This window comes from Pezoporus flaviventris, unplaced genomic scaffold (genome assembly GCF_033815535.1).
Source record: "Pezoporus flaviventris isolate CSIRO_AGI_PZ_B2104156 unplaced genomic scaffold, CSIRO_AGI_Pfla_v1 ptg000023l, whole genome shotgun sequence".
In the NCBI taxonomy this organism is placed as follows: domain Eukaryota; kingdom Metazoa; phylum Chordata; class Aves; order Psittaciformes; family Psittacidae; genus Pezoporus; species Pezoporus flaviventris.
The window spans coordinates 14,517,475-14,536,822 of NW_026892571.1; the positions used below are offsets into that span (position 1 = coordinate 14,517,475).

General features: G+C 54.4%; 1 protein-coding gene across 2 annotated transcripts; it reads right to left on the reverse strand.

Annotated features, from left to right (window-relative positions):
- Positions 1-6,793: 6,793 nt before the first annotated feature.
- SLC6A7 (solute carrier family 6 member 7) lies at positions 6,794-19,348 on the reverse strand. Of its 2 annotated transcripts, XM_061456903.1 has the most exons (14): positions 19,019-19,340; positions 14,314-14,494; positions 14,091-14,222; positions 13,335-13,569; positions 12,537-12,675; positions 12,140-12,274; positions 11,493-11,596; positions 10,892-11,016; positions 10,411-10,523; positions 10,198-10,329; positions 9,764-9,863; positions 9,557-9,657; positions 9,261-9,428; positions 6,794-8,028 (listed from the first exon to the last, which is right to left on the reverse strand). In XM_061456903.1, the coding sequence occupies exons 1-14, from the start codon at positions 19,049-19,051 to the stop codon at positions 7,819-7,821; spliced, it is 1,908 nt and encodes a 635-aa protein (XP_061312887.1). In that variant the 5' UTR covers positions 19,052-19,340; the 3' UTR covers positions 6,794-7,818. The 2 variants fall into 2 exon arrangements, with proteins under 2 accessions (XP_061312887.1, XP_061312886.1); XM_061456902.1 differs by having other exon boundaries at positions 10,198-10,523; positions 19,019-19,348.

Consider the following 19,348-nt stretch of genomic DNA (forward strand, 5'->3'; position numbering starts at 1 on the left):
CTGCCGGCACCGCGCAAACCTCCCATCGAACCCCTCCACCCCGCCGGGGCCCCCTTCCTCTGCATGAACCAAGAAAAGAGAAACCATGAACCTAAACCCGAGTGTCTGGCCAGTGAGGTGATGTGCCCTCAGCTGCATGGCGTTGGTGGGACCCCCCCCCACTACCCAGCACGTCTCCTGAGTTGGGCTCGGACTCATCATCTGCCTCCATCCCCACCTCCGCCGGGAGCCCCCTGAGGACGAGGAAGGCGGTGGGGTAGTTTGGAGCCGCTCCGTGCTGTACCCTCCCTGTGTGCAGTGGATTTTGCTTTGCTGCTATCAAGGTCCCTGTCTGTCACCGTGGCTCTTGTCTGCTCCCGACCCGAACTACTGTTTCCAGGCAGCCTTGACTGGGGAACCACAATTTAAACCATCTGCAAAGTCCATTTTCCACGTGCCCCCAGGCGAGGAGGGCAGTGTTTGGATGGGTGAGTAAAGGCTATCTGTTTGTTTCCCCTTCCCAGGAGCATAGGCTGACTCCTCAGGAAAGCGAGTAGGTTTGCACCCTGGCTCCGGACGGATGGGGGTGCTCTCCCTCCTTCCTCCCTTCTCCTGTTGGAGCAGGGACCAGAAAAGATGGGAGAAGAGAGGAGAAAGATGACTGCTTCCCAGCACTGCGCTGGCACAGGCGGGAGCCGGGGCTCTCCCAGCCATGCCATGGTGACAGCATCTCTCTTGTGCCCTCCTCCTCACCCACGACCCATCCTGGATCCTCCAGCCCTGCCCCTCGCATGCAGCACCCAGTGTTCCCCATGCTGGGATGGGGGCAGCAGAGCTGGGCATGGATTCGGGGTGCAAACCTCCATCACCTACCCGACTCCTTCCAGCGACAACGAGGAATGCGAGCTTTAGTAACAAAACTCTGTGCTTTGAAGAAAACAAACAAGCCTTTAGCTGTCTTCTACTTCGAGCGCATGCCTTTTTATAGGGAGAACAACCTTCTGTGTATTTCGTAACTTGACTTTGAGTATTTGCTGAAATGGATCTTTATGTAATAACTAGAAATGTTCAACTGTTTAGGGCGGGGAGGGTGGGTTTGGGGGTTGCTGTTTTCCGTTGCGTTTACATTTGTAGATGGGCTGTGCTGCCACGATGCTCCTACCAGGGGCCCTGCGGATGCCAGTCCCCACCCCATCCCATCCCATCCCTCAGCACTGGGTGGGCAAAGGCACCCATCTCCAGGGGCACCCACCTTCCTGGGGCACCTTCCTGCACCCCATGGGTCTTCCTGCAGGGTAAACCCAGGCAGCGGCTCTTGGGGAGCCACTGGGACATGGCATTCAGGACAGAAGACATGGCAGGGAAGGGGAATTTTGGTCTCACCTCTTTGCCATCAGGGAGAGGTCCGAGGTTGGATATTTTCCTGGCAATTCTTCCATTTCTTGTTCTCTTTTTTCCGACTGGAAGCTCTTTGCTCGTTGAGGTGAGGCTCCTGCAGCACTGCTGCCCTGGGGGAACTTTCTATCTCCACTCTTTTCATCTGCATGGTGTTTAACTTTCTAGACAGTGTGTGTGTTGAAAAAGAAAGAAACGAACAACAAAAAAAAATGCTTGTTTTGGACATAAAAAAAAAAAAAAACAAAAAAGGGGGAAAAAAGAAAAAAAAGTGATGTTTTTTTCCATGTAAATTCTGAGTGTGTATTTTGCCTTTTCTGTGGTTTTGAATGCTTTGCTCTCTTGTTGAGGCAGGGACAGCTGCTGTGCAAAATGCAGCCTCGTCCTTGCCGACTGCAAAACTATTTTCCCACTGGATAGAGGGGAAGAAATCCAAACTGCTGGGGCATGAACAGGCCCTGAGAGGTGTTTTGTTGTGTCCCGCTGTGCCGGCGGTGCGGTGGTTGCTGGTGATGTGTGTAGAAGATGCAAATGTTCTTCTCCATGCTCTTGGTGGACCTGTGATGTTTGACCGTGGAGCTGTGTTGGCTTGCAAGAGGTGGCCCCAAAGCAGGGAAATCCATGCAGGGAGAGGATTAGCTTTTAAGGTAGAGTTTGGGTGGTTTTACAGACCTGTTTTTTCTTCCTGTAGTCAAGTAGTGCTGATTTTATTTCTTTTCTAAAGGAAGGACTTGGCTCTTTCACAGTTCTTTCCCTCTGACACCACAGTGAGTGTCTCATCCACCTCCTGATGCCCAGGTTCTCCAGGTGTCAGTAGTGGTTTTGGGGATCGGTATGAGATGGATGAGGATGGAGGAGGTCATAGCAGGGCCCTGCATAGGGGCTATAGTGCAAATGCCATTTCAGCCTGGCTTTGGAGCTGCTGATAGCTGTGGACCTCGGATGAGCTGTGAGGGTGAAGCTGTTCCAGCAGACACTACTGGAGGAAGGACTGGGACAGGAGGAGCAGTGGAGTTTGCGAGGGATGGAGGATGAGATACTGTGATGGACACAATCTCCTTTCATTGAGAGCCCACTTTGGGCCGTCATTGGTAGGGAGGAACATCTTGGTTTCCAGTAAGGCTTCTGATGTGCCTTCTCGGAGGTGGTTTCTCCTCTTTGAGGTTTCAATGTGGTCGTCTCTCCAGGGACAGGTTCCTCTGGAGGCAGCTGGATGTCCTTGCACCACCTAAAATGTTCCTTATCCTTTCCAAGGGAAGCAGAGTCTGGGGTTTCAACTCCTTCCAGTCTTCCAGTCAAGCTGAAGCCTGACCAAGGAAGACCCAACTTCCCAACCTGCCCACGCTGGCAGCATTAAGCACCTGCACTTTAGGGGTCTGCTTTGCCTGGTTTCTATTCCCCATCTCACCCTGCTTCTCCAGAGCAGGTTTCTGTATTCCCAGAGCATCTCTGTGCAAGCACTGATACACCACTAACCCTTTCTTTCAGTAGCCATGGTGAACAGCTTCTGTCTCTTGTCTTCCTTCGTATCTCCTGATTTCTCCTAAACTTGCAGGAAAACTAAAACATAACCATCAACTGCCACTGTCCTTTGGCTCACAGAGCCAGGGCTGCTGCTGTTATGTCTGTACCTTTAAGCTGCTGGCACTGTCCCTGGCACATGCTAACTGGCATCACCCCAACAATCCCACCATGGCCCTGGAGATGACAAGGACCAGAGCATAAGCAATATGGACAAGGCTACCTTGTTGGGATGGAGATTACTACCATGGACCTGCTGGATCCCCATCAGCCTCAAGGCTGGAGATTAGGCTGTGGCACATTTCATCCCCTAGTACAGACAAAGCCCAACTCGTTTGGGTGCCTGGCTATCCGGGTCAAACCCTTCAAAAGGGTCATCTCTTCCACCTCTTACAGACCACGGGCTATCCGAGGGGAAGCCCTTGCTGGGGTGGTCTCAGGCTCACAGCGCCTTGGTGAGCTTGGCAATGGTCTGTTTTCCATTCTTGCCTGCCAGGGTTCAGCTGCAACATCATCATGTCTCAGCTCTTGCTGGTCCAGAAAAGGAAGAGGCCATCCTGGGTCTCTGTTCTTTGCTGGGGGAGTGGGTGCTCTGCTCCTTCCCCTGGTCACGCACAGACAGGAGTGCTGTCTGTCCCCTCCTCCTCAAGTATATGTCCTCTTTGCCAGGCATCAAACCCCTGTCTGACCCCAAACCTGCTTCCTTTCCCTTTGCCTTCTATGAGCTGATGCCCCCATGGAGCCCTGGAGGTTGGAGCAGGCAGCAGTAACCATATGCTCCCATTTTGAGATCATGGTCTGCTCTGCAGCCCATGGCAGGATCGCTGGGGAGGACCAGCAAAGAGCAGTGCCACGTTTGGGAGGGAAAGCCACATAGCCCTGTGGACCAAGGCGTGTCTGTCAGCAGAAGATCCCATCACCATTTCCTCTGACGAGAAGGGCTAACCCTTCTTCCCTACTGCAGGACACCTCACGGTGTACACCACTCTCTTGATGCAACAACCATCCTCCTCCTAGCAGGGTAGAGACCTCACATTGCCCATTTCCAAAGGCACAGATCCCAGCTCATCCACACCAGACAGGGAAACCCAGATGTGAACAGGCTGTAGAACATCAGAGGAGGGGCTGATGGCCCCTCTGCCATCCATCCCTAAAGGCCACCCACCAGCTCCTGGCCAAGTCCTTCCCTCTTGCAGGTCACAGGGAGAGGAGGGGGCTGTATGGAGCGGCTCCTTCCTTCTTTGGGTTCTTGTTGTCCCTTTTTTCTAACTGTTGCACAATTTTAGGGCTTTTGTAACATTTTTTGGACAAGCAGGGAAAATGTTAACAGTGATTTAAGAGAAAAAAAATGAGATCTCTCTCTCATATATATTATATATATATAAAACTATATACTTACAGGAAACCTCTATGGAAATATTTATTTAAGATGATTGCAAAAAAATATATTATAAGGAAGAGTTTACCAAGCTTTGTCATGTAACAGAAGATCAGGCCCCGGGGAGGGGTGGCTGCCTGTCCCCTCGTGTCTGTCAGTCCGTGCGGTTGCAGCTGAAGCCTTTCTCTTCTCTTTTCGTAAGTGCACTCGAACTGTTGAGCAGTGTGACCGTGTTGGATTCAGTGGGAGCTTGGGGTGGGAGGGTTCTGGGTGGAGGGGGGGGATGTTTTTGTTTCCTTTTCCTTTGTTTTATTTGGAACCTGTGGCTGTGAACAGAATGATCACTGCTCAAATCGGATGCTCTATCTGGGGAGGGCGGCGGGGGGACCGGGTGCGGGGTGGGTGTGGGAGGGAGGGCGAGTGTCAGTTTTATTCTTGGTGTTCAAGTGCAATAAATAGCTACCAACTTCTGAGCATGGAAACGGGTGATTCTCCGTCACTGCAGTGACTCACTGTCTGTCACCGCCTTGTCCCGCTGTCACCGCGCTCTTTCCTTGAAAGCAGAAAGGCTGGGATCAAGCATTGGGCAGCGGCTGCAGGCAACGGGGGCTTTCCTCCTGCCTGCAGGATGTTGGTACCGTGGGCAATGCCTGACCCTGCCTGGCCACCACCATCCCTGGGCTTCGGGAGAGCTTTATGTCATAGGACCATAGAATGGTTTGTGTTGAAGGGACCTTAAAGCTCATCCAGCTCCAACCCCTGCCACGGGCAGGGACCCCTTCCACTAGAGCAGCTTGCTCCAAGCCCCTGTGTCCAACCTGGCCTTGGGCACTGCCAGGGATGGGGCAGCCACAGCTTCTCTGGGCACCCTGTGCCAGTGCCTCAGCACCCTCACAGGGAAGAGCTTCTGCCTAAGAGCTCATTTCAATCTCCCCTCTGTCAGTTTGAAGCCATTCCCCTGACACTACCCGCCCTTGTGAAAAGCCAGAGGGACCCCAGGGTGGGTTTGGGGATCGCAGGGGCAGCTTTGCCCATGAGGTCAGGGTGGCATCGGGGGATAAGGGCTGGGGTCGGGCTGCCACGGTCCCTGTGCCCCACGGCGCACGTCAGGCCCCGCCGCTCCTGGGCAGCGAGATCCCTCCTCCGCATCCCCATCCCTGCCATGTGCCGCGTCCCCGGCAGGGAGCAGCATCAGACCGGGAGCGAGCCCCGGGCTCCCGGAGCGAGCAGCGGGACTCCCTGGAGCCCAAAGCAGCGCGGGGGATGTGCCTGTCTCCGTGGTCCCTGGGAAGACCGGCTGGTATCCCGGGATGCCGGTATCGCTGCCAGGAGCAGGGTGTGCTGCCACCAGCGCATTCCACACCTCCCTGTGCTCAGCCACACATGGCCCTGGGGATGACCCCTCTGTTGTGCCACTGCCCCAGCATCTTTTGCCCTTGGTTTCCTTTCACTGCTATCAGCGTTGCTTCCCAACACATCCCTGGTGCAGCCTCTGCTCCATCCTTCCCATCGCTCTGCAACTGATTGACAGCAGCTACCAAGTTCTGAGGATCCTGGGGTTACAGGGGGGGGGGTTAGGAAATGTGACAGGACCTCATGCAAATAGAAAAAGGTCAGATACATGCAGAAACCAGACCAGCTTGGTCAGCCCAAAGCACCTCCATCTCCATGCTGTGGGAACGCATCAGGCTCTCCTGGTTCCTTTGGCACATGGTGGCCACCAGCAACATGAAACACCATCACCGGCTCCATCACACCAAGCAGACTCCCATGTGTGCCCCTCCAGGGGCCAGCCCAGCCTGTGCTCCCCAGCCAGCACCCCCAGCAATGGCTGGGCAGCACCATGACCTGCTGAGGCCTCTTGCTCGGTAAATAGTGTCAAGGTTAGAGCGAGGGATTCATTGGGGCCATAAACGTTTATGGCAGGCCCTCCCTGCTGCCCAGCCACCACAGCCTGAACTTTCCATCAGCGATGCTTTTATGGCTGGTCTCTAATGATTAACCCTGCCTAGCTGCCAAAGGTGCTTTGCAGCACAGTCGTGAGCCCCGCACACATGGAGGAGCTGAGGCTGGGGGTCCCCCATCATCCCTGCTGCCATAGTGGGGTGCGTTGTGGGGATGTGGAAAGCCATTGGTGGTCCTGCAGGAAAAAGGAAGGGCAGAGCTGGCTGGGGAGGATGCTCAGGACCCCCGTGCATGAGGAGGTGCCTGAGCAGGACAAAGGCAGTAACGAAAGCTCCTCCACCATTAGGAAGGGTCATTCAGGAAAATTGCAGCCTTGTCCCAGGATTCATTCCTGGGCTGCATGGCCCATGGGGTTAACAGCCCAGTGCACCAGGGCCACATCATCCAGCCATAAACACTATTTTTTCGCTTTATCCTGGGTTTTTAGCTTTTACCTGACCAGGACAGAGATTTGCAGGACAAAGCACATGAGGGCTGTGCCCCCAACCCCTGGAAGCATCCCTGGATGTGCCTTTCTTTGCATGCTGAGGATCCCCAAATAACCCAAGCAGAAGCTGTGTCACACACTGCTTTTTAATGGTGAGCTGGTGGGACATGGGAGAAGGTGCACATGACACTGGGGTGACAGGGACTGGCAGCATTGGGTCCCAACAGCCCCATCCAGGACCTCACTGGCACTTCCCAGGACAGCAGCATCAGCAGATTTGGTCTTTGGGACATAAGCCCTGGGAGACACCCCAAAATCACACACAGGCACTGAAACACAGCCCTTCTTTCCCTGGGAAAAGCAGCACCCTTGGATCTCCCTTGGGGATGGGAACTGATCCTCCTTTGGAGCTGGGTCCAGCTAAGACATCTCTGACCTCCTGCACACATGGAGCACAGCTCGCCCCAGCCCTACCAGACACTATGGGGAAAAGCTGGCCTGACCCACTGGGGTCCCTGGGGGATGTGCAAGCTTGGAAAGGCCCAAGCTGGTTTGCTTAGAAAGCTTTATTATTTCTTCCTTCTCATCGCTTCAACTGCTCATTTATTAGGTCACATTCCTTGAGCGGGACACTGATTTGTGCTGGTTTTGCTGCAGTGCCTCCGGTACACACTATCCTCAGGGCATGGAGGATGCTATAGTCCTTTCTCACACGTGTTTGTGGGTTACTGGAGTTAAATACACACAAGTAGAGAGCAGACCAATGCAGAGGATGTCCTCCTCCTCCCCACCTCCTGCAGCCAGAGCATCTCTGCATCCCTGTAGCTGGCGCATCCTTGTAGCTGGAGCATCCCTGCATGGGGAGGGCAGGGCTAGGGCTGAGGGTGGAGAAGGGCAGCCCGGACACTACAGCCAGACACCGTCACAGGAGCACACAGACGTGTCACACAGTCGTCACACTGAACAGAAACACCTCGGGACACAGGGACGAGCAGCAGCTCCATCCTGGCTGGGTCAGGGCGGTGATGAGGACACCGGCAGGGTCAGCACCTCCCAACTGCTCCCAAACCCACCCGCTGGGGCTGTCCTGAAGTGCCACAGTGCAACCTGTGTGAACTGGGGGGTGAGCCCCCTCCCAGCCTGCGGGGTCCCATCACATCATGGACTCCTCCTCCTCCTCCATCTCCCGGTCCACCTCGATGGCCGTGTTCTCGTAGCTGGTGATGCCGCCGTATTTCCGCATGTGGACCATGAGGGGCTTGGGGGACTGGCTGCCAGGCAGGCTCGCCACGTACAGCCCCGTGCGGTTCTCCTCCAGCGACGGGCCCCAGTCCATGGTGGGCCGGCTGGCCTGCTGCACCCGCTGCGGGGAGACAGGCACCCTGCACACCTCTGCACCCAGTGAGGGTGGGAGGGGGTGCAATGGGATGGGATAGGATGGGATTGGATGAGATGGGATGGGATATGATGGAATGGGATGCAATGGGATGGGATACAATGTGATGGGATGCAATGGGATGGGGTGGGATGGAATGGGATGAGATGGGATGGGATGAGATGGGGTAAAATGGGATGGGATGTGATGGGATGTGATGGGATGAAATAGGATGCGATGGGATGCAATGAGATGGGATAAGGTGCGATGGGGATGGGATAGGATGCAATGGGATAGGATGGGATGCAATGGGATGGGATAGGATGGGATGGGATAGGATGGGATTGGATGAGATGGGATGGGATGGGATATGATGGGATGGGATGCAATGGGATGGGATACAATGTGATGGGATGCAATGGGATGGGATGGAATGGGATGAGATGGAATGGGGTACAATGGGATGGGATGTGATGTGATGGGATGAAATAGGATGCGATGGGATGCAATAAGATGGGATAAGATGTGATGGAGACGGGATAGGATGCAATGGGATGGGATGGGATGCAATAGGATGGGATGGGATGTTATGGGATGCAGTGGAATGGGATGGGATGAGATGGGATAGAATAGGATGGAAACTTGTGCTGAAGCTTCTTGGGAAGGCAGCTCTGTGCAAGTGCCCTGCTATGGCTGGGGAGTTTCTGGGGTGGGGGGAAAGCAGGCTCTGCTGTCTCTGCTTCAGACAGCCCGGGGAGAGCAGCAAAGCCCAGCAGGGCTGGGAAAGCTGCAGGCAGCTCCATAGCCTGCTCCAAGCATCCCACCCGTGCTGCCTGTGGCTGCCTGCAGGGGATGGCAGCTGCATTCCTCGCTGTCATTGTTCCTGCAAAATGGGTGCGAAGTCCCACGCGCCCATGCCTGCCCCATGCTAGGGACAATGTGAGACCCAAAGGACAAGGCTTGTTCTGGAGGGGGGATGCACAAAGGGATGTCCCTTGGGAAGCAGTGTGACTCAGTGCCTGCCGGGCACCACGGGAAGGTGATGCTGGACATGCCCTGGGAATGCACCATCTCTCACACCCCATGGGCAGCAAGGAGGGATGGGGACACGCACCTCCAGGAGAGAGGATGCAGAAGGTGACAGAAGATACAGGGGCTCGTGGTCACCCCTGCGTGTTTGTGGGGTGCTCCCCAGCAATGCCGGCCCCAGCACCTCCTACCTCCCACAGTGTCCCTTCTTCTTGGAGCACAGCCACCACCATGCCAATGGGAATCATCAGGCAGGACAGGACTCCCATTAGGATGCCCAGGATCTCGGCCCAAGCGGGGAAGCGGTAGCTGCCGTACTCGGAGGGCTGGTACTTGACGATGTTGTACACCAGGAGAGCCTGCGGATGGGAGGAAAGTGAGACCCCAGAGCCCTCTGAAGGTCTCCTGCTCAAAAAGGGCCTGGAGATGATGGAAACCTCCGAGCAGAACCCGAATGGTCCCTGGGGCAGGAGATGCCAGTAGTTACCATCATTGTTGCTGGGGACAGCACCATCCAGCAGGCTCTGAAGTAGGGACCTGGTTTGAAGCCCAGCATCATGTGGATATCTCGGCAGAACCTCTTTATGCCTGGAGAAGGCAGAGGGAGCAGGACACAGAAGCTGTGATACAGACACAGTTGTATCATAGACACAGCCCACCCTTCCCCGTGCCCCTGTGGGGACAGACACCTTACCATAGACACGTGTCACCACGAGGCAAGTAGTGATCACCACCACCATGAGACCAAAGCCAGCGCTGTAGTCGTCCAGTAGGACCAGCCAGTACATCCCACCCTGTGGAGGCAAAGCACAGTGGCCAGCATCTCTGGGGCCATCATCCCAATAAACCCCTACCCATGTCCTCCTGCTTTTGGGGATACAGTCCTCTTAGCCCCTCTGTGGGCACTGAGGAAGACAGTGGTCTGGCACCCACAGAAGACATCATTGTTCTGGGGTTGTGCAGGGACAGGATAATGCTGTGTTGCTCCCCTTGGACCTTACATCCTAATGAAGCCCAAAATCATCAGTTGTCTCTCTTCCACCTCGACAGCTGATGTGAATATCGGTGTCTCTGCAAACTCAGCCTGTGCCCTAAGCTCTCCGCAACGCATCCAGCCCCAACCCTTACCTCTGTTGTGAGGATGAGCCCCATCAGGAAGAGGGCAATGCAGATGATAGCAGAGAACGAAGCTTTCTTTGGCCGCAGGTAGTAAGGAAACTCATCTGTGACTGCTGTGACGATGGTCTCCATAAAGGCAAACTGCATGCAAAGGAGAAGAGGATCCCCAGAGCCCCTGGGCTGCCCAGGCACCATGGCTGGCTGAGTGGGCTCTGTCCTTACCTGGCTGTCCAGGCCCAAGGTTAACAGCATGAAGAAGAACAGGAAAGACCAGAATGGAGAAAGGGGGAGCATTGTCATGGCCTGGGGGTACACCACAAAAGCCAGGCCAGGACCTAAAGGAGGCAAAGGACAGCAGGGTGAAAAGGGGGTGACAGCGCTGGACATAGGGGGATGGAGGAGAGGAGAGTCCAGCAGAGCAGCACCACAGTGGGGAACTGAGGTGCAGGAGGGGTCCTGCAGCAGAGGGAGAGGTGCAGGAGAACCAGCATGCTCCTTGCTCAGACATCACTTTATTAGACATCACTTGGTGTTGCTTGCAGTTTGCATGGCAGGAACTGGTTTCTCCTCTTCCCTCCCCTTGGCCAGCTGAGCATATAGCATCATCCCTCATGACGATCCCCTCTGGTGCCTCCCACCCTAGAAGGGATGCTCCTCAGTGCACCCAGGCAGAAAGTGAAGGGGAAAGGGTCTTTGGCCTCACCTGCTTTTGCCACCTGGTTAACAGGGACCCCAAGCTCCTGGGACATGTATCCCAAAACGGAGAAGATGGCAAACCCTGCCAGGATGCTGGTGATGGCATTGCCCAGGGTCACTATGAAGGTGTCCCTACAGAGGAGAAAGAAGATGCTCTGAGCATGCCCACTCCTTCCCACCCCACACCAGTGGCATTGCCAGTCCCAAGTGCCACAGTGATTCTCCTCCAGGCCCTCTCTTGGCATGTGCTTTTCATAGTCAAAAGGAGTGTTTATCTAATGGCATAGGTCATTTTGTGGGGTTCCTTCCAAGCTTGCTTTCCCCTAGGACAAGGGACAGGACAAACAGGCGTAACTCCAGCCCCAAACATCCTCAGCATTCAGCACCTACAGCCCAAAACTTCTCAGCCAGATGTTGTGTCTTGATTCTTAGGAGAACTTTCTTCTACAGAGCCCTCTGTCCCTCTTGAGCCTGTGCAAGCTGCCAGGTATCTATAAGGTGCTTGGGCAAGGAGCAGTGCTCAGTGATCGTGTACTTTGAACCTACCAGATGAGGTTTCAGTGGCTCCCCCAACCCGTGCTCTTCACAAGACAGGAGCTGGCTCCTACCTGTAGATATTCTGATGGAAGGTGTTGTAGGAGGCGAAAGTGAGGAGGCCCCCAAAGCCTACCCCAAGGGAGTAGAAAATCTGCAGGGCAGCCTCGATCCACACCTGGGGAAAGGAAGCATGTCTGAGGAGAGCTTTTCCTTGCTAATGCACCCAGCACTCACAGTGGGTCAGTTGGCTTGTGGAAGGACTAAGGAGAGGATTTTAGATCCAGCCCAGTGTAACATTTAAGTGCCCCTGTGAAACTGGGTGGTCTCTGCTACCAACACTGCTGATCCCAGGAAAATCCCTGCTCTGCACACTGAGATTGCTTGAGAAAAACAAAACAGCCAAATCCAGCACCCCATAGCCCATCCCAGGGGCTAATCCTGCCCATGGTTCTGGTAGCCAGGGGAGATGGTGAGAATGGATCCCCTGCATGGAGAACCAGAAATGCAGGCATGGGGCTGTGCCCCATGAGAAGAGCCCTATAGACAAGGTGTGGAGCAAAGACATTGCTCAAAGGCAAGTACTTCTGGTCTAGGATCAATCTAGAGAGGACTGTAGGTCAGAGGGTGGCCAGAAAAGGCACCAAAGGACCCACCTCTGCTGAACACTGGAGGTGCAGGAGAAAAGGTTTGTTTCTGTGTTGGACAAGACCCTGCTCACCTTGGAAGAGAGCAGGTGATCGAACTGGGGCGTGAGGTAAAACCGGATCCCTTTCCAGGCCCCCTCCAGGGTCACACCACGGATGAGCAGCATCACCAGGATGAGGTAGGGGAAGGTGGCGGTGAAGTACACGACCTGCGGGAGAGCAGAGCCCACTGAGAGAGCTGGGGGCGAGAGCACATCACAAGTGGTCCCTCCCAGCCCTCCACTGCATCTCCCTGCACTGCCCGGTCCTTGGGATGCAGCAGGACCAGTGGTGTCAGCCCTGGCACTGTCTGGATGTGGGACCCATGCCCAGGATGCTCTTTCTGGGTCTCACTTTCCGAGATGTGCAGAGAATCACAGGCACTGGTGAGCATCGCTGTAGATCCCCCCAAAAAGACTGTCCAGCTCTTACCTTTCCAGAGGATTTGACTCCCTTTAGGATGCACAAATAGACGATAGTCCAAGAAAGGAGCAGGCACAGACACAAGTTCCAGCGGATCCTCCCAGGATTTCCAATCCCAGAACTCCCTTGGATGTGCAGGACGTACCGGCTAGGGAGAAAGGAGAGCCACTAGTGAGTGGTCATGGGCAATCCCTGCCTTCTCCCTGAGGCCTCTCTGGACCCAGCAATGCCTCTGCTCAAAAAACAACCTTGTCAAAAATCCCAGCGATGAGTGACAGCTGTTTGATGGGGAAGGGGGAGCAGCTGGTGGGATTTCTTCACCATGCATTAAAGAGCCCACAAGGGGTGCCTGGAGGCTTGAGAGTGAATTCCCAGCCAGTCCAGGTATGGGATGCATTTCAGTCTAACGTATCTCCAGGGCAGCAAAGCAGTGCTAACTCATGGGCATCTCCCACATCCCAGAGACATGATCCTAATGCCTAAACTGAGACATGGCCCACAGCTGACCGTGAGAGCCCATCACTGCATCCATAACACCAACCATGAGGCATCCAGCACAAACCCTTCACCCCATCCCCATGCTCTCGCTGGTTGGATGCCAACCATGTCTATACAGAGAGTGACTTACAAGGAGCACTGTAGAAAACTTTGAAAGACAAGAGGAAAGGGAATCTTTAACTGAAAGTGATCTAGTTGAAGACATCCCTGCTCGTTGCAGGGGGGTTGGATTGGATGACCTTAGAAGGTCCCTTCCAATCCAAAGGATTCTATGATTCTGTGTCCCCATGGCCAGGTTGAGCTCTGTACCTCCAGTACTCCTCGCTGGGGCTGACGGTGTTGGTGATGTTGACGGGAAAGGTGGCGTTCCCCGCCTTGATGACATGATGGTCCAGGCACAGGTCGGTGTTCCACCAGTTGCCGCAGTGCTGCCAGGGCAAGTCGCTTGTGAGGGATGCAAAGAGGTAGAAGAGAACGTAAGCAATGATCATATTGTAGTAAATGGCCACCAGGGAGACGATGAGGATGGTGCCCATGCCAACGCCTGGAGGAAGGAGAGGGTAAAGAAGGAATGAGCCATCTCTCTGGAGCAGAGAACACCCAAAACCAGGGTCAGACACTGGAGCTCAGCAGCCAAAGGTTTAACCGGTGGGGGGACCTTATTGCACCCTCTGAAGAAGCCTTCTCTGAACTGATGATCTATTTCATCATACAGATGGTTTTACTCCAACTTAATGTCAAAAGTGCTTGATTTGACCATTTTTTGAATGCTTTATTATTACCTTTGTCTTCCACAGCCATTGCTCAGCTTCGGGGCTGTATTTTGTACACTGGCTGGCTTTTTATATAACATGACTTCCAGAGCCTCCAAAGACTGATAGATCTCATACATATCTTGCAGCTACTAAGCTAACCCAGAAGTCCAGCCTGCTCCACCTGCCCCCAGGATTTAACCTTTGATTCTGACACGAGCTTTGAGGATCATGGGATGCGGATGCTGGTCCATGTCCTCACCAAGCAGCATTTCCAGTGGCCACACAGAAGCTCTGGACTTCACTCACGCACCTTTAAAGAGAGGGCTTATCTTCCAGACAGCGAGCGGCCCCAGGCTGGAGAACTGGCCAAGGGACAGCTCCATGAAGAAGATGGGGATCCCGCAGATGGCCAGCATGATGAAGTAAGGAACCAAGAAAGCTCCTGCAAGAAGCAAGGAAAAACACCCTAAAACACTGCACCAGCCCAGCTCAGCCAGGGGGAGATGTGGCCCCTCCAAAGGATGCCCAAGTACCTCCTCCATTGGTGTAAGCCCTGTAGGGGAACCTCCAGACGTTTCCGAGGCCCACGCAGTACCCAATGCAGGAGAGGAGGAAATCCAGCCGCCCCGTCCAGTTCCCTCTGTCCTCTGGGCACCCAGAGCCTAGGTCCCCATCCTGGCTGCTGGGGCTCACCAGGAGCTCTGGGGTCACCGGCTGAGCAAGAGAGTAGGGCATGGGATAGAGCAGAGAGGGTTAAGGAAGGAATAAAAGCAGGAGATGAAGAGCGGAGAAGGAAGGAGCTCTGAAAGCTCTGGTGTGAGTTTGTGACTCCAAGTTACAGCACTGACACTTGTCCAGTCCTTACCTTGCCCGAGGATTTGACTCCCTTTAGGATGCATAGTTCACCTGGTACTGAGGTACAGAGACAGGAGGATGCTGTGGTACCTGCTGGCAAGGCACTGGGACCAGGACAGGAGGAGCCCATTTGGGAACTTTCCCTTCTTTTTGGGCTCTCAAAAGAAAAAAAGCAGCCATCTCCATGTCCCTAAGTTCATGGATTGTAGGGAACAAGCCCATGGGATGTGATTGAGGGAGAGGGGCCTGGATTTGGAGGGATCAGCCAGAAGGAGTTGTTGGTCCCCACTGGACATAAGTGCTTAAAGCCTGCAGCAGGCCTTCCTCCATCCCCTGGGAGACGAGAGCTGGATGAGCAGAGCCCAGTGCTGCCCTGTTTCAGCCCCTGGGGAAGGTGGCAGCTATCTCCTCTCCTCCTCCTCCTCTCTGGCTGGACCAAAGGACACTCTTGCTGTCAGTTCCCATGGAGACAAGGAGCCGCTGCTGATGGAGATGGCTGCAGGCTCCCACCCTTCACAGGATGCACCCCAGCTCATAGCCCTAAGGCACCAAACACAGGGGTGAACCCATCCCCACCCAGCATGAAAACCCCCCGGGGGACAGGACAAGCAGAGCAAACTCTTCCCAAAGCCAACCTGAACTGCAGAGCCTGAGCTCTGGTGTTACACTAAACCCCATCATTAAAAGCCCATACCCGCTGGATGGTGCCTTCACAAGGCAAGGGCCAGAAGAAAAAGCTTCAGAAACACAGGATGAAAAGTCAGAATGTGACCCCAATCCTGTCGCTGTAAAGCTGTTGCCTGGCAGCCCTCCTGCAGCTAACACAGCTCTCCAGCTTAGCAACTTCTCCAAACCATGGCCATGCCTGATAATTAACCCAGCACACACAGTGAGCGTGACCCACAGCAACCTGTGTTTGTGGGTGAGGGACAGACTGCTCTGCTACATCCCCCCCCCCCCCGAGTTTCAGCAGCTAAACCCTGTGTTCACAAAGGTCCCTCTGCATGGGAACAGGAGCTATGGGGCCATCATAGTTTGGTCTTTACACCCACCAGAATGCTTCCCAGTCTGTCACACTGCTGGGGACCTCTTGCTTTCCAGGTACGCATCACACCAAAACAGCAGGCAGGGATGCTGGGACATCATTAAATCCTCTTGCTTAATTCCTGCACCTCTGCCTGAATCCTGAACAGCTGCAGAAGGGCAGCTGCATGACCTGTCTAAATGAAGGAGCCCATCCATCAGATGTGGCATGGAAATCAACATAGAAGCAACCAAATGAGAAGAAAGGAACCAACAGGACCTTTTCCAAACGAAAACCTTTCCCCAGTCCCCATCTCTGTCACCCTTTCCAGAGTCCATAGGGTAGAGTTTGTCACCCATGCCTTAGTGATGACTGCCCCACCTTATTGGTATCTTTAGCTGGAGCTCTGCAGTTTAAAAGTTTGGGACTCCAGAGCAGACAGCAGAGACTGACCTGGAGTCAGATAGGCCCCAAGGAGTGAGACACTGCAGCCACGGGCAGGCTGGGGAAACATGGGCCAGGGATGCTGCTGGAAAACACACAGACAGGTTGCTCCAGGACTGTAATGCCCCAAAATGCCTCAAATCATAGCATTTCCATAGAAATCACAGCAAACCTGGCCTATTTGACTTACTAAAAATGAACTGCAAAATGCAGTATTTAGGGCTTGCAGCCCATCTTTATCCTAGATAGCAGAGAGATGCACACTACTTCAGACTGCTGAAATCTCACATGCTGGCTCAATTCCGTCCTCTTTTTTGGGGATTAATGCTCCTTTTCAGCCTTTGTCATAACAGGAACCTTCTTTTCCAGCCGCAGCTGAAGTGCTGTAGTGCTACAATATTGCTCTAGTGCTTTCCACAGTCAACAGCCATCTTTCAAAGCGGGCCCCTGTCTCGCGGTTATAAACAGACGGGGACTAACAGCTCCCTTGGCAACCACGTCCTCTTTGAACACGGCATCACTTTCCATTATTCACCACAAGATGCTCCCAAAGAAGTCAGCAAAGCAAAGGTCACTGGGAAGAAAAAGCATTTTAGTCTCTGCCAAGACAAGAGCTGGCTTCCATAAGGAAATTGCCTTGTGCTAATTATTTTCTGTAAACCAATTTGTTTTAATGAGTGCAAATCTCGGCTGCATCCATGAGAAACCAGCCAGATTAAAGTTACTTTTTCATCACATTTTGTCTCCATTCAAACGGGCATTGTGGGGTTATTTTGTCGGTGGTTTTGCGTGGACCACAGCCTTTGGTTGGGAGGAATGCCACCCGGCACCAAATTCCTCCCCTGTGGATCTGAGCCATGTGCGAGCACAGTGCGTCTGTAGAGTGTGAGTCACTTCGGATTAGTTTGAATTGCTGGTTAATCTCTTCGGGGGGAATAAAAAAAAATGAGAGAAAACAGCATAAAAATGAATTCAAAAATTCAAATGCAAAATCTCTTAGAAAGGGAGGTAAATGAAACACCTCGATGGGGTGGAGGAGCCCCTCGAAGGGCTGCGCCAACCCTGGGTTCCCCCAGCCTGGGATCGCAGCACATGCCAGGAGAGGGAGCAAGTGATGCTGGAGCCGGCACAGGGGATATGAGGAGGTTGCTGAGGCTGAAACAAACTCATTGCAGCGGTGTCCAGAGGGAGTGTGCACCACTGCGAATTCTTATGGACTTTCATCCTAAAACCGTGGGGAAGGAGTGGGGAAGGTCTGAGGCAGGCAGAGGAGGGCAGCGGCTCAGGCCTGGCTGGGTACAGGGAGGCACAGCCCAAATCCTGGCTCCCACCACTGCTCTCCATGGGCTTTAGTCCACTTCTACTGAATAACCCCCAAAGCAAATAATCAAACAAATAAAACCCATCCATTCTGCTCTTCTGGAACTTCTCTTATGCAAATGCGAACCCGAAATCCTTAGAGCCTGAGAAAGATCTTCTCTATTAAAGAGGAATTTCCATATGTCTCAAACATGCCTGGTGAGAAGGCTTAAAACTCCCTGCTCACTGCTGGAAAGCAGATCACAGTGACAGGGAGAGGATGCTATTGGGGCCCCAGGGTAGGTGCTGCAGCTGGGGCTGTGCAAACTCCTCCATTGGCCATGCATGGCTCTGGACAAGCCCAATCCCAGCATTGGACATGGGGATCCCAAGGTGCTGGGTGGCTGTGAGCATCAGGTTCTCCATCTGGAACTCAGCAAGAGTATTTTGGGGTAATGAAGGACAGCAGGGCCCTGGGCAGCAGTGGGAATGAGGAAAATAACTCTGGAGACATCTGCTTTCCATTCCAGCATATAGCTGCGGGACTAAATGAGTTCCTGAATAAATGCTAAACAGGATCACCAGCAGCAGAGGAATTCAAGGATCTCAGGAAGCCTTTGGAAGGGGCAAGGACAACTTTTAATGGCTCTTGCAGTCACAAAGTCATCTGAAAAAGCAATCTGCAGGAGAGAGGAGGAGAGGGAAGAGCCAGATGATGGCTCCAAACAACAACGGAGGAGGAAAGGCAACCCCGAGGCTGCTGGCTTTCACCAGGCCACTGCTGGCTTTTTTTACGTCATATCCCAATATCCTAGGAATTTCCTGCCAGGGATGAAACTCTCCTGGGTTTTCATTCATCTGAAGGCTGGTGCAGGTTGGAGTAGCTCTGCCCTGTGGTTAGTGGGCATGGTTTGGCAGAGGGTAGAGCCTGGGATGCTCTGGGAAGGGCTGACCCACCGGCAGCAGCAGCGTGCCCCCGGGCAGGAGAAGGGGCTTGGTCCTCAGTGTGAGGGTAGATGGGGACTCTAAGCCTGGAGTGGCTCTAAGGGGAGCCAAGGATAGGAAAGCCTGAACGGGGCTTAAAACGGGTTTCCATAAGGGTACAAAGAGGGTTTTCAGCTCTGCCCTGACCCCAGAAGTCAGGGTCCAGCACTACCTTTAAACGCATCCGAGGAGGAGACATTCGGTGGGAAAGGCACTACCCAGCTCCCCGTGCTCATCCCGGAGGATGGGGGGGAACCCCTCACATTCCACCACCCCGAGCCCGGGCAGCCCCCCCTGGGGCCGTTGGGAGCCTCCCCCCGGGGTACCACGCTGCGGGCGGCAGCTCTGCCCCGGGAATCACCGCCGGCATCCCGCGGGAAGGGGCAGGGGAAGGGGCAGCTCAGGCCCTCCACTGGCCACTAACCACAGCGAGCCCCGCGTACGGAATGTCCCCATCCTTCTGCCCCACATCCCGCTGCTGCCCCACGCACACACACTATTCCCGTGGGCAATCCCTGACAGGGAAAAGTCTGTCGTCTCCCCACGGAGGTTCCCGTACAGGGCATGGCTGCGAGTCCATGCCTTGTCCCCGGCTCCCAGCCCTGGGGGCATCCCCGCTTCCCGGCTCTCACCTCCCGGAGATGCTGCTGCCGAATCTTCTTCATCCCAGAATCCTGTTGCTATGAGCTCCCCGCTCCTGACACTTTTTCCTCTCGCTTTCTCCGGAGATAGGGAGGGAGAAGGGGGAGAGGGCGAAGCGACAACAGGCAAACGGGGGGGGGGGCACACAAACACCTTCCTGCCGGCGGGGGAACGGGGGGAGCGAGGCTGGAGGGAAGGTGTTCCTGGAGTTGAGGATGGCTGCTGAGCGGGGAGGGAGGAGGGACGGCTCTCGCAGGCTGGAGAAGGGCTGTCTGTCAAAAGCACCCCTCCGGGGAGGGGGTCCGGGACCTCAGCCCCCC